The sequence below is a fragment of the Tachysurus fulvidraco genome, chromosome 16 (genome assembly GCF_022655615.1).
Source record: "Tachysurus fulvidraco isolate hzauxx_2018 chromosome 16, HZAU_PFXX_2.0, whole genome shotgun sequence".
NCBI lineage: Eukaryota > Metazoa > Chordata > Actinopteri > Siluriformes > Bagridae > Tachysurus > Tachysurus fulvidraco.
The window spans coordinates 11,247,189-11,259,893 of record NC_062533.1 but is presented as its reverse complement, the minus strand read 5'-3'; the positions used below and the strand labels follow the sequence as shown (position 1 = coordinate 11,259,893).

Sequence of the window (12,705 nt, the reverse complement as noted above, 5' to 3'; positions counted from 1 at the left end):
ATAGCCATCCGTGTGTCTTCATGTGTGATTTATGAAAATGTTTCATTAGCTAGGAACCATGTATAAACCCTACCAAAGTAGGGTTTATACAGCATGCTGCTGGACAATTTTCCCAGTGAGCGAGATTTCAGAAAGTGCATTCATGTGAAATGAATAAACAAACTGTCTGATAGTGAAACATTAATTTCTGAGACAATCAACATAGATTTTAAACAGATATGAACTTTTTTGTGTACTAAGAGTAAGAGTACCATTTCATAGCAGTGTAATAATGTTTCGTTGGATTGGAAAACCACTTATGCAACATTTTCAATCAGTATAAACAAATGAATTATTCATATTTTATCACCGTTGATATTAGTCTGATATAAACTGAGTCGGGACACTGTTGTCTTTCAGTTTGAGATGATTACGTTATACAGAATCTTAGTGGTTGAAGATAACGCCTTCAAATTTTAGATGATTAGAGAAATGGGTTTGAGACCATTTTTGGAATGTTTCTATGAATAGATTGCCCCTAGTCAGCTAGGTAAAAACAGAAACACTACAAATTCATACGAGGCACTTCACACTTTTATAAGAGCCATTAACCAGACTATGTAGTATGACATGACAAAGAGTTTCAATGCTGGACACAAACCTTTCTTGGCCTGTAGTAAAAACAGTTAATGTGACACATCTTGTTTCACTGCTACACTGATTTCTTTGCATCACATGTAAAATATGTTATTCAAGTCTGTCTAATGTTTCTGATTTTCTCTCAGTATGTTTAAGCAGTGAGCGATAGCCTGTAGTAGCACTAAAGCTATACAACAGTTTTGTTTCTGCATTGCTTGGTTTTGGTCCTGTTTCCACATGCCTGCACATTCAATCCAGTACATTCTGTCATCTGTGAACACTAATTAATAAATCCTTGTAAAACATTCTACAATACATCTATCTATCAGTAACAGTTCTTCCAGATCGCCCCAAGAATGATGTGTGTATTGCGACACAACATTTACAGCTGAACTGCTTGTCCCAGGCACCAGAGCATTTATAGATCTATACATCGTGCGACGTCATGTGAAAGCTAACCAGCTAACATCGCGTCAGCTAATATGTCAGTATTAAAATTTCTCTTCTTTCTGCCTGAGAAATCAGAGATAAAGTAAAAAATGCTGCTTTAAATATGATTGTGCACAGTTCAGGTCATACTTGAACATTGTATTTTCCCATACACCACGATGTTAACATTTCATTACGTATTTACAAACATCCTTTTGATGGTATGAGCTCTACAGAGACACAATAGTACCACAGCCTCTCTACTGAAATGACTTCACAGTCTCTCCTTTTGTGGACTCAGATGTTCTTTTGATGGTATGAAGTCTATCAAGACACAATGGCACCACAGCCGCTCTCTTTGAACCCTCAACACTAAAGGTCAAAGCGCAGAGCGACACAGAACTACTAAATGTACTGAAGGTGTAGAGTAATCTGTCAGGAACATCAAAACGGAAACGTCCCAAACGCTCTGGCTGTAAGGAAACAGCACAGGACACTTTCTGTACACGCACACACATACACACACGCACAAATACACACCTACATCCATATATGTATTATATTGTTTGTGTGTGTGCCTGTGTGCGTACAGGAAGTGCCATCAGGGCCTTTATTTCCTGCCTGAATGCCAGCTCATCAGTCATCAGAGTGAGCACATTGTTATGGAATGACAACAGGACAACATTTCTCACAGCTCTGTCTGTTGAACAAACACCATCAGAGGTGTTTTGTACAGCCAAGGAGAATTAAGGACACACACGCACTCATATTGCACATTCATACAGGAAGTTCAGCAGGATACACCGTGGGACGATGTTTAGATGCACTGTAGCAGAGAATATGAAGGAATAGACAGTAAAAAAACTGACTGTAAAGCTTTATGTTGCATGTCCAATGCATGTGAAGTCTAAATAAATTACTTACAAGGACAAGATTGTCTAAAGGACAAGACCTACACACCTGCATCTTAACAGAAGTCAGATCGTTTAAATATCCTGTGACGAGTCGAAGAGAATGAATAGCTGAATTTTACAGCACAACACAGCATCTATAAGCAGTTTATAAGTGTTCGGCATAACACACAAAGATTTTTAAGGTATTTACAGAGTTACAGCAAACATGTGACAGGAGATATTTTACTCCTGCTGGAGGAGTCTAAGTAGTTTAGGACCTTATTCACAAGTGATGAGGAAAAAAAGGTGCAGAAAAATAAGAAAAAATAAGGATAAAAATAAATAAATGAATATATACCATTAAAGTTTAAAAATTATTTTAAAGATTTTCACTTAAAATTTATGATACTATATATCTATCCCTAATGAGCAATCCGGGGTGAGGGCAGCAAGGAAAAACTCCCTGAGATGATAAAGAAACCTTGAGAGAAACCAGGCTCAGGTGTAGATGTGTGTGTGTGTGTGTGTGTGTGTGTGTGTGTGTGTGTGTGTGTGTGTGTGTGTGTGGGTTGCCCTGTGACGGTGACTGGTGTCCCATTCAGACTGTGTTCCCAGCTCATGCACATAGTTTCCGGATTGCCTCCGGATCCACCTCAACCCTGACCAAGATAAAGTGCTTACTGAGTATGAACAAATGATTGAATAAACAAACGAATGAACAAATGTTTGGATGTGACGCCCTTCACACACTGAATAAATCTCCCAATTTACACTAAGAACAACATGAGAATCCCAGTGAGTCAAAATCCAGGGCGACTTAAACTTCCTGTGTCTATGAAACTGAGGCAATCTTAATAGTCAGTAGTCAATGATTATGTAGTTTGACATTTCAAGCAAAATACTCCACATTATTTACTTAATTTATATAATACTTTATTCCTTTTACTTGCTGTAATATTTGTATGGAGATCTGTCAGCCTTATACAAGCAATTGCTTTTAGATTAGCATATTAACAAACCTGGCATCCCTGGGGAGCTTTTTTGAAAAACAGACGAGGAGGTGAAAGAGCCTGGGAGAGATTCCCGCACGTTCCACTGATCCGATGCCAGCGTCTCTGGCATTCTGCCCAAAATCCTAACGGTTCTGTGGAGTGTTCACGATGGCTGACCACACACACACACACACACACACACACACACACACACACACACACACACACACACACATGCAGCTACCAGCAGCTAAATACCATTTTGATACCTGAATTGTACACATAAAAACGGTGAACATCTATTCAACTTATACTTTGTTTACATTTAGTTAAATCTATGATATTCTGAATAAATTCATTTTTTCCATATACCATATTAGCTGCACTCTTCCTTGATTAGAACTACAGGAGGATTAAGCGTGGGTGAGATCACAAAAATATCATAGATCACAAAAATATCAAATTTGAACATCACATCAGCTGCTTCCTGACAGACTGTAAAGATATCCAAGATTTTTGTTATTCACACAGTTCAAGCTGACACACCTTTCTGCGGCTTTTCAAGGTGTTTTTAAACACATTAGTCTGACTGGCTAGTCATCAGAGAGAGAGAGAATGAGTGAGTGAGAGAGAGAGAGAGAGAGAGAGTGCGAGAGAGAGAGAGTGCGAGAGAGAGAGAGAGAGAGACAAAGAGAGAGAGTGCGAGAGAGAGTGGGAGAGAGAGAGAGAGGGAGAGAGAGAGTGCGAGAGCAAGAGATAGAGGGAGATAGAGAGTGAGTAAGTGAGAGTGAGAGAGAGAGTGACAGAGTATGAGAAAGAGACAGAGAAAGTGCGAGAGGGTGCAAGAGAGTGCGAGAGAGAGAGAGAGAGAGAGAGAGAGAGAGAGAGAGAGAGGGGGGGGGGTAGATACAGTGAGGAAAATAAGTATTTGAACACTCTGCCATTTTGCAAGTTCTCCCACTTAGAAATCATGGAGGGGTCCGAAATTGTCATTGTAGGCGCATGTCCACTGTGAGAGACATAATCTAAAAAAAAATCCAGAAATCACAATGTATGATTTTTTAACTATTTATTAACTATTTTTTAACTATTATTCATTCTTCCTCACTGTAGATTGATGGGAGAAGGAGAGCTATCCGAGGGGATAATCGAGAGATTTCATCAGCTTCTAAGCACAATAAAAGAGAGGAAACCTGAGTAGTAGCTGCTGCTATGTGTCCTGGTGGTCTTTCCTAATTCACTGGTTGGTCTTCTCTAAATAATCACTACAGACAAGGAGAGGCCATGGCTCAGACACACTCTCCATCTCTCTGTCAACGTCCCATAAGCTTCCACTCTCCACAGCCTGATTTAGGAGGAGGTGAATGAAGAAGAAAAAACAAAACAATAGAGAAAAAGGCCAAAAGCGAAAGTGAGAAAAGTGGGGGAGGTTCGGCTGCTGTGTCTGGCCCGTGTTATGCTGATCAGCCAGACACATGGCGACCGTTAGTTACGTGACAATAGAGCGGCTGACACACGGCCAGCCCTCTGCTGCCTGCTACAGCTGTCTGTTGCATGATGTACAACCAACAAACAACAAACACAAAAGTACTGGATGCGAAATGATCAGAAAATCACAGCTGCAGGATCCTGTGTGCACGTGTGGACATGTAGCCAGCTGTGTCCTCCGGCATGAGGAGCAGCTGATATCTGTCACACACTCAGTCTTACAACTCAGCACTCAGGCCTGAACAGCTACAGCCCTTCAAAAACACACACTCAAACACACAGGAGCTGAAAACACTAACTAAAGAGTGTGTGAGCTCTACAAGCTTCTGTCCATTTAAGGGTGTGTTTAGGAAAGCAGCACTCGGAAGCCTCTGGTTTGGTCGCAGACTCCTCTCCCTCTTGACCCCATTCTAAAAACGTTACCAGGTCCAGACTGTTCATGCAGGACACGAAAATTGGCAGTATGTAACATCTAAAGCTTGCAACAGAAGACCCTTTTTTAAGAATAGTGATATTATCAAATCATATGAAGACAGAGAGAGTAAAAAATATCACCGGAGCTGGACTTCAATGCATTACATTTTGTTCACACTAACAAAGGTCAGATTTGCTGCCCTTTCTTTCCTCTTTTTCAGCACGTTTGAGCCTCAGCTCCAGCTTTCCATTTTTTCCTGCTCTATTTTCATTTCTCACTCTCTTGAAAATGGTCTCTTTGTTCACAGAGAGAGGGAAGTGTAAACCATGCTCCCACAGTGAGCTTTAATCTGCAAAAGGCCGCATTACAGCCACTAACGTTAACCTGTGCTGCGCACACACGCACACGCACACACACGTGCGCACACATGTGCGCACACACACACAACCTGCATGTGTGTTTGTGCTTTTCCAATAACAGGACACTAATGTGTTTATGTCTGTGCTGTGCTATGACACGTTTATACCTGAGGGATGAAGCCATTATGTGAATGATGATATTTGTGTGTGTGTTTGTGAGAGAGAGATAGAGAGCGAGAGAGTGAGAGAAGAGAGAGTGAAAGAAAAAGAGAGAGAGAGAGAGACCACTGGAGCAGATAGCAAAGAGGGAAATTTACTAAAAGAATTGTATGTTTCCGAAATGCTGAATCATTGCCACAACTTAGAACCACACTGGAATAAGCCTGTGGTATACACACAAACACACATACACAAATCGTGAGAGTTTGAAAAGTGCCGAAGACAAAAATGACCACAGCCTTTCACGGCCGAGGTGATACTGGTCATGCTCTCTCAGGTGGATCGGTTGTAGTCTCTCTGCATTGTCAATCCCAGCACCACTAGCCATTCGTGATGTCTGTGAGCTCATGCAGCTGTATCGCCAGTAGGCATTTCTAATACTGGTTGCCAGGGTAACATCAAAATCAGAATCAGAATCAGGTTTATTGGCCCAGTGTTGACACACACAAGGAATTTGGTTCCAGCTGTTTGTGACTCTCAAAAGTACAGACATAAATAACACTATACTATACATTTGTAGTGCGGTGTGTGCTTTTTGCCACAAATTACATGCACTCTACTGTCTTCACTTCTATTGGTATTCGCTACAAGTCACTCCATATTTAAATAAAGTTTGACTTTTAGCAATTTTGTTAAGTTGCTGAAGAAGAAGTCGACAGCTGTCGATAAAAACAAATGATTTCTGGATACTTTGTCACTGAGAGTCGCTATATGTGTGAATATAGCATTAGCCTTCACCTCCCCCCAGTTTAAACCCAACCTGTCTTTAAGCACACTGATCGCTGACCCACCTGTTCTGTAAGAGTGACTGACGCCAATAAATCAACAGTGTGCTTTATGTGTACTGAATTAAAGTAATTGAATTAAAAACATGAGATGAGACAGGAGAACTCTGACAAGCAGCACTGCTGAGTTCTAGTTCTGCAAATAGACACCATGATGCTAAAGACAGTTTAAATCCCACAGAAAGTCCAAGTCCAAGACTCATCTTTGGACACATTCACTCACTCACTCACAGGAAAAAGAAAAAAAAAAGAGAAAGGATTGGTGTGGACAGAAACGTTTCTTCCAATGGTAAGAAGATGCATATGAAAGGGGGAAAGTGACGTGACATACGGCTAAGTACGGTCACCCATACTCAGAATTTGTTCTCTGCATTTGACCCATCCAAAGTGCACACATACTGCAGTGAACACACACACACCATGAACACACACCCGGAGCAGTGGGCAGCCATTTATGCTGCAGAGCCCTGGGAGCAGTTGGGGGGTTCGGTGCCTTGCTCAAGGGCACCTTAGTTGTGGCCAGCCCGAGACTCGAACCCACAACCTTAGGGTTAGGAGGCAAACTCTCTAACCATTAGGCCAGGACTTCCCCATGAAGTGAACAGACAGAAGAGAGGAAGAGAAGAAAGACAGGTAGAAACACTTAAGTGAGATGGATCCATTTCACTCGCCATGGGACGGCATGAGCTGTAAAATATTAAAGGTAACAACTGACAGGAGACGAAAGAGGGAAAGTCCAGCCTGAAGGGCTGCTGTATGTTTGACACGGCTTCTGTTTCACATAAAAGAAACACACACAAACACACACATACACACCTTGGCTCAGTCTATCCACTTTTCCATCAGTAAACCTAGCAGATACATTACACTATGTACAGCAGGAATCTGAGAACAGAAGAGAAGTGAATCGGATGAGATGGAAGAGCAAGATTTATGAAGTCCTGCTATTTTTCTTTCCATGGATTGCCCTTGAGAAAGCCACTACAGGGTAAACACTTCAACAGTTTCACATGCAGAACACAAACATGTGCACAATCGGGCATCTTTCTTTTCTAACAGTGTGGTTTTTCCCACATCAAGCCCAAACCCTAAGGTCATTCACACAGCTCTCATTCCATATCGAGTTTCGAGAACATTCCTCTCCCTCGGCCGAGCTGAGTTCATGGCTTACATGGCACCGCGGTGTGAATCCCTCACTCTGAATGGTTTGGGATTGGAAGCTATTTCACAACACGCTATGCAGCAGAAATCTATGGGATATGAAACAGAAACTTTTGTATAAAAACGTTCGGTGTTATTTTACATGTTCAGTAACCATGCCATTCCATGGAACAGTAGGCAGACATTACCAGGAAGAAGCCAATATTAATTGTAAATATAAATCCCTTCTTGAACACTGAAGCACACTGACTCATTGTCATGAGATGCTGAATGTTGCCTTCATTAGCTGGGCAAATTAAGGCTATAAAGGGATGCATGTGGTCAGCAGCAGTTATCATTCAAATGATGCTTGACTGGTAATATTTGGCCCAATTTGTGCTAAAATAAAAGATCCCCACACCATTACACCACCACCATCACTAGACGACACAATCAGGTTCGGTCCATTACAGTTAACACTAAATTCTGATCCTTCCATCTGCATGTAGTAGCAGAAATTGGAATTCAACAGACAAAACAGACCAGATTTTTTTTCCAGTCTTCAGTTTTCTGAGCCTGTTTTGGGGTGAGGTGAGACCGCACACACTGTAACCTCAGATCCCTGAGTGGTGAGTGTATGTCAGAAATGTTATCCCATCTGAGTGGTGAGTGTATGTCAGAAATGTTATCCCATCTGAGTGGTGAGTGTATGTCAGAAATGTTATTCCATCTGAGGAGCACTACAGTCCCAAACATGAATCAGTAGATGTGTTGCAGTTTGTAGTACCACACCTACTCTCTGTGTGGTCTGATTCACAAAGGGATTAAGAGGTCTGACCGAGGCAGGTTTCCTACCTTTTCCATTAGGCATATAATCACACAAACCTGAGCTAGCAGCAAGACCCAGACACACTAATAACATCAGCACAACGATCAAAATTCACTAAGGTGTGCATGGTAATTTTACTTAAACTGAACGAACCTATAAAAGTGTATGCATTTATAATATGCTAATTGTTTAGAGGTCTGATGCTAACACAGCAAGAAAGGGAAACCTGTTAATTCATTCAAAATGACAAGACATTTCATACACAATGAATAAACACATGATGTAACACCAAACTGTGAAATCAAACTGCTTCATTAAGAAAATGAATGATAACCAATTTAAGAGTTCATCAAATAAGACTAAGTAATGTTTTATCATTATTATTATTCCTGGTTTATACTAAATAAATTCTCAGTTTTTTGTGGTTTTCTTGACCTCAGTGGTTTCTGGGAACCAGGCAGGAGGCGGTGTTGATGAACTAGTGGCATGAGATGGATCAAGACACTACATACTACAAAACCATGTTCACTCTTGATTTAATCATAACCCAGAAGGCAACAAGCTCTCAGGTGCTTTAGGTGTCAATACACCAAAGTGACTCATGAGACTTCACACCACGACCCTTGTACCACAGTGTAATAGACGTGTAATGAAGTGTCACTCAGAATAGTTGCTTTACACGTTGTGTAAAAGTGTCACTCAGAATAGTTTCTTAACTTTTTCTGGAGTGCTACAATTTGGATGAAATATAGAGCAGTCAAAACAAAGATGAAGTGAAAGGCAAAACCTGCCAAACCATCAACATCACCTCGTGTTTCAGGCCACAGGCCTATCACTGTATGTAAGTGACTCAGGTAGACAAAATAAACACAAACACTGCTGTACAAAATAATGAACAAACGCTAATTGTGTCAGACAGTAAATATTTGTCACATATTGCACAGACAATGCTGAGTCATTGATATTGATCCAATAGTGAAACACCCTGTGTAACACATATGTCTTAGATTTTAAACCTTTCAAAAATAGTAACAGAAAAAAATATATTTCAGAGTTTCAGTGATGTGTATAATATTAATATGTTTAAAAAATAACTGAGTAAAACACAACTAGAAATTGTGACTTGCTCTCACAACCCAAAATCATACAAGCCCAGATATAGTCCACTGAGGGTCCGATTAGTCCACTGAGGGGGGGAGCTCTCATTGTGTTTGTGTGTGTGTGTGTGTGTGTGTGTGTGTGTGTGTGTGTGTGTGTGTGTGTGTGTGTTAATAAGCCTGAGTAAGAGCAGGGAGGATAAGCTGTGGTCTACCAATAGTCACTTTATAGCTGCTGGTAGCTGTGTGTGTGTGTGTGTGTGTGTGTGTGTGTGTGTGTGTGTGTGTGTGTGTGTGTGTGTGTGTGTGTGTGTGTGTGTGTGTTGGGGTGCTTTGAGGTTCATTGAGTATGAGTTGGAGATTATGAAAGTGGTTGTATTACTGCACAAAAGAGTGCACATTCCTTCAGCTGCACTGCATTCCTGCTCTATCAAATCTGCACAGGTCAGAAGGAGAGCATAAACCCTGCTGTTAGGCCAAGTACCACACACACACACACACACACAAAAACAGACTGACACAATCATGTAAACACACACACACACACACACACACAGACAGACAGACAGACATGTAGAGACACTGAGACATACATACACACAATCAGATACAGACACACATACAGTCACTTAAAATCCTGTTCACTCTGTATGCAAAACTGTTTCACACATATCAAGGGAAGCTGCTGTTATCATCAGTACGACAGTCTAACAGCTGTTAATTGGTGTATGAGTGGTAAAGTCATGCAGGACTCCAGGAACTGACAAGAACATATGAGGGACAAAAGACAGACGTTTGTGCTTTATCATGCGTTCAGCCAGACGAGAAAACCGCACGGCCGCTTCAGGGTCAGCTCTGTGCATGATATACGACAGGGATGCACCCAAAAGAGACACATGCCAAAATAGACTTATTGTTATAAGGTGACAAATTTAACAAATGTTTCATTGTACAAATATTCGGCATCTGATGTTTATATTGTGCTTTCTTGCTCTCTTGATTCACTTAGATGGTAATTTAGCCAAAAGAAATTTCCAATAGCTTCGTAAATCCACTGCGTCCAATGAAGCAAACACTAAACACACGTGTGTGTGTGTGTGTGTGTGTACTACAGTATCTCTTCTAAATCACACACACACACACACACACACACACACACACACACACACACACACACACACACACACACACACACACACACACACACATTCCAGCCACATACCTGAATAGGGCCTCCTCCTCTTCCTGAGGCCCCAAAGAAGGATCCCTCTCATAGGCATGACCGTGACCGTTTATGCCCTCAATCTCCACACACACACACACACACACACACACACACACACACACACACACACACACACACACACACACACACACACACACACACACACACACAAAGCTGCACTACAAATCCATGCACATATACAAGCAAACAAACAGACACTGCAACTGCTCTCTAGTGTCAGAGTGATGGTTAGCTGCATGCATGGATGAGGCACATGCACACAGACACACACACACACACACGCCCCATTAAAGAGAGACAGAAAGAGAAAATAAGGAATTAACAGAGACCTGACCAGAGTGACCCCCACCGGGCACGTTGCCAAGGTGATGCCCGTTCTATCTAGGGAGGTGCGTGGTTGCTAAGGAAGGGCCCCTTTTCCTCCCGCCCAAATATTCTAAACCGAGGACTAAGAGGACTGAGGACTTCTAATAACACTAACGTAGAGACAGCAGGAGAATGAAGCCTGATGCTCAGTCCATCACAGTGTTAAGAGGACACAGTGTGGTTCCTGAGATCTGGTCACTGTACTGATGCAGATTCATTCATTAATGTTTCCACACTACATAAGAGTGTGGGCTTAATCACTCAAAGATACAAGAAAACACTTTTTTAATATCTTTAATATTAACTCAAATTACCATCACTACTAACTAGGAACCTAGTAATGTTTGTAAGACTTTTTAAGGCGTTTTGAAATCCAGATAAAAAATATATTTGTTTTTTCTACTGCATTTATAATTCTTGGGTATTTAATATAAGTATATTTTTATCAGATTATTCATCGTTAAAATCTTATATTTTAATTCTGTTTTTATAATAACTGTAGCACAATATTTTGTCTCAAAATAAAGGAGTATATTTTTAAATGATGATTATTTCTAAAGTTACACACACAGTGTGCTTATAACATATTCTTAGACCTAAAGACAGAAAGTGATTCCTGCTGTGGTCCCTTTTATTGTGCACGAAAGGAAAATTTGAGGGTGAAGCAGAAATCAAATTTCAAGAAAGCCCTGAGCTGGAGTCTGTCCCCCAGACTACTAAATCTCAAGTGCTAGAAATGTATTTTTTCATTCATGTGCCACATTTAATTAATTTGTTTTTGTCCCAATGAATAATGTATGAATAATTTGCTTTGATTTGATTTATACTTCCCAGTCAAATTGAATCTCCAAATGACAAAGAAACTCTTGTTTAATAAGGTTTGAAGCTGTTTATCTGCTTAGATGGGAAACATTTCTTAAACATTCTAAATCTAATTATTTGGCTAGCAATGTAAATATTTTTCCTATTTTAATATAAAAAACTGGGAGATTTCAGTCACAGGTTGCAACACTGAAACTGACAACTCTACTTGAAGTTGTGGTTAACTTAATATTTCAGATATACGAAATTCTCGCAGCAATTAATGGGCCCAAGCATTTATTTTTTTAAGTTTAGTATTGGATGTAAAGAAATTGTTCTCATCTAACTTCCTATTCGGTAAGTTTTAGCCAAGTTTTTTTTATGAATGTGTAAGTCCTTCATGAATAGGATATAATTTAATACACTATACACTATCCAAATAGGATATAATGTATATACTATACACTTCTATGCAACAAAAAACATTCAACTACACTGAATGGAATATTGCATAAAACAATTCACTAAAACATGGATATATTCATCTTGCCAGTTCCACAAACACTCTTCATCACCATAAATATGAGCCACAGTGTGCCACAGAGATGATGAAGTGCAGAAAAACAGAGGCAATGAGAGGAACTTTGTTCTACAGAAACCAAAAAAGTGCTACAGATACAGAGGGAATGTCAGCCTTGGCCCCAAAAGTAGCATGACTCACAGAGGCCTTGACATTCCCTTATATATATATATATATGTGTGTGTGTGTGTGTGTGTGTGTGTGTGTGTGTGTGTGTGTGTATTTTCATGAGAAGAATACTCTGAAAATATTTATGGTCCATCTCTACTGTGGTTTTTTCCCCCTCAAGTATAACAGTACTCAAACATGTATATGATAAAATCACATATATATAATAAAACAATGGAAACAGACTATGTCCAGCAACCGAGACTCAAATCAAATCAAAACAAAGCATTTTTCTCACATATCTGCAGGAAGTGCAGGAAAATATTGAACTCTAGTCTGA

At 40.3% G+C, this 12,705-nt stretch overlaps 1 protein-coding gene across 4 annotated transcripts in view; it reads right to left on the bottom strand.

Annotated features, from left to right (window-relative positions):
• The window catches only part of nhsl1b (NHS-like 1b), an 86,944-nt gene that overhangs the window by 54,301 nt on the left and 19,938 nt on the right, over positions 1-12,705 (bottom strand). Inside the window, exon 1 of one of the 4 annotated variants that reach the window (XM_047801678.1) lies at positions 2,960-3,077. The exons of the other annotated variants lie outside the window; for them this stretch is intronic. Within the exon in view, the coding sequence (XP_047657634.1) occupies positions 2,960-3,062 (103 nt within the window). The 5' untranslated portion in view covers positions 3,063-3,077. Of the gene's footprint in view, positions 1-2,959; positions 3,078-12,705 lie in introns of those variants that run through there. 4 annotated transcript variants of the gene reach the window in all.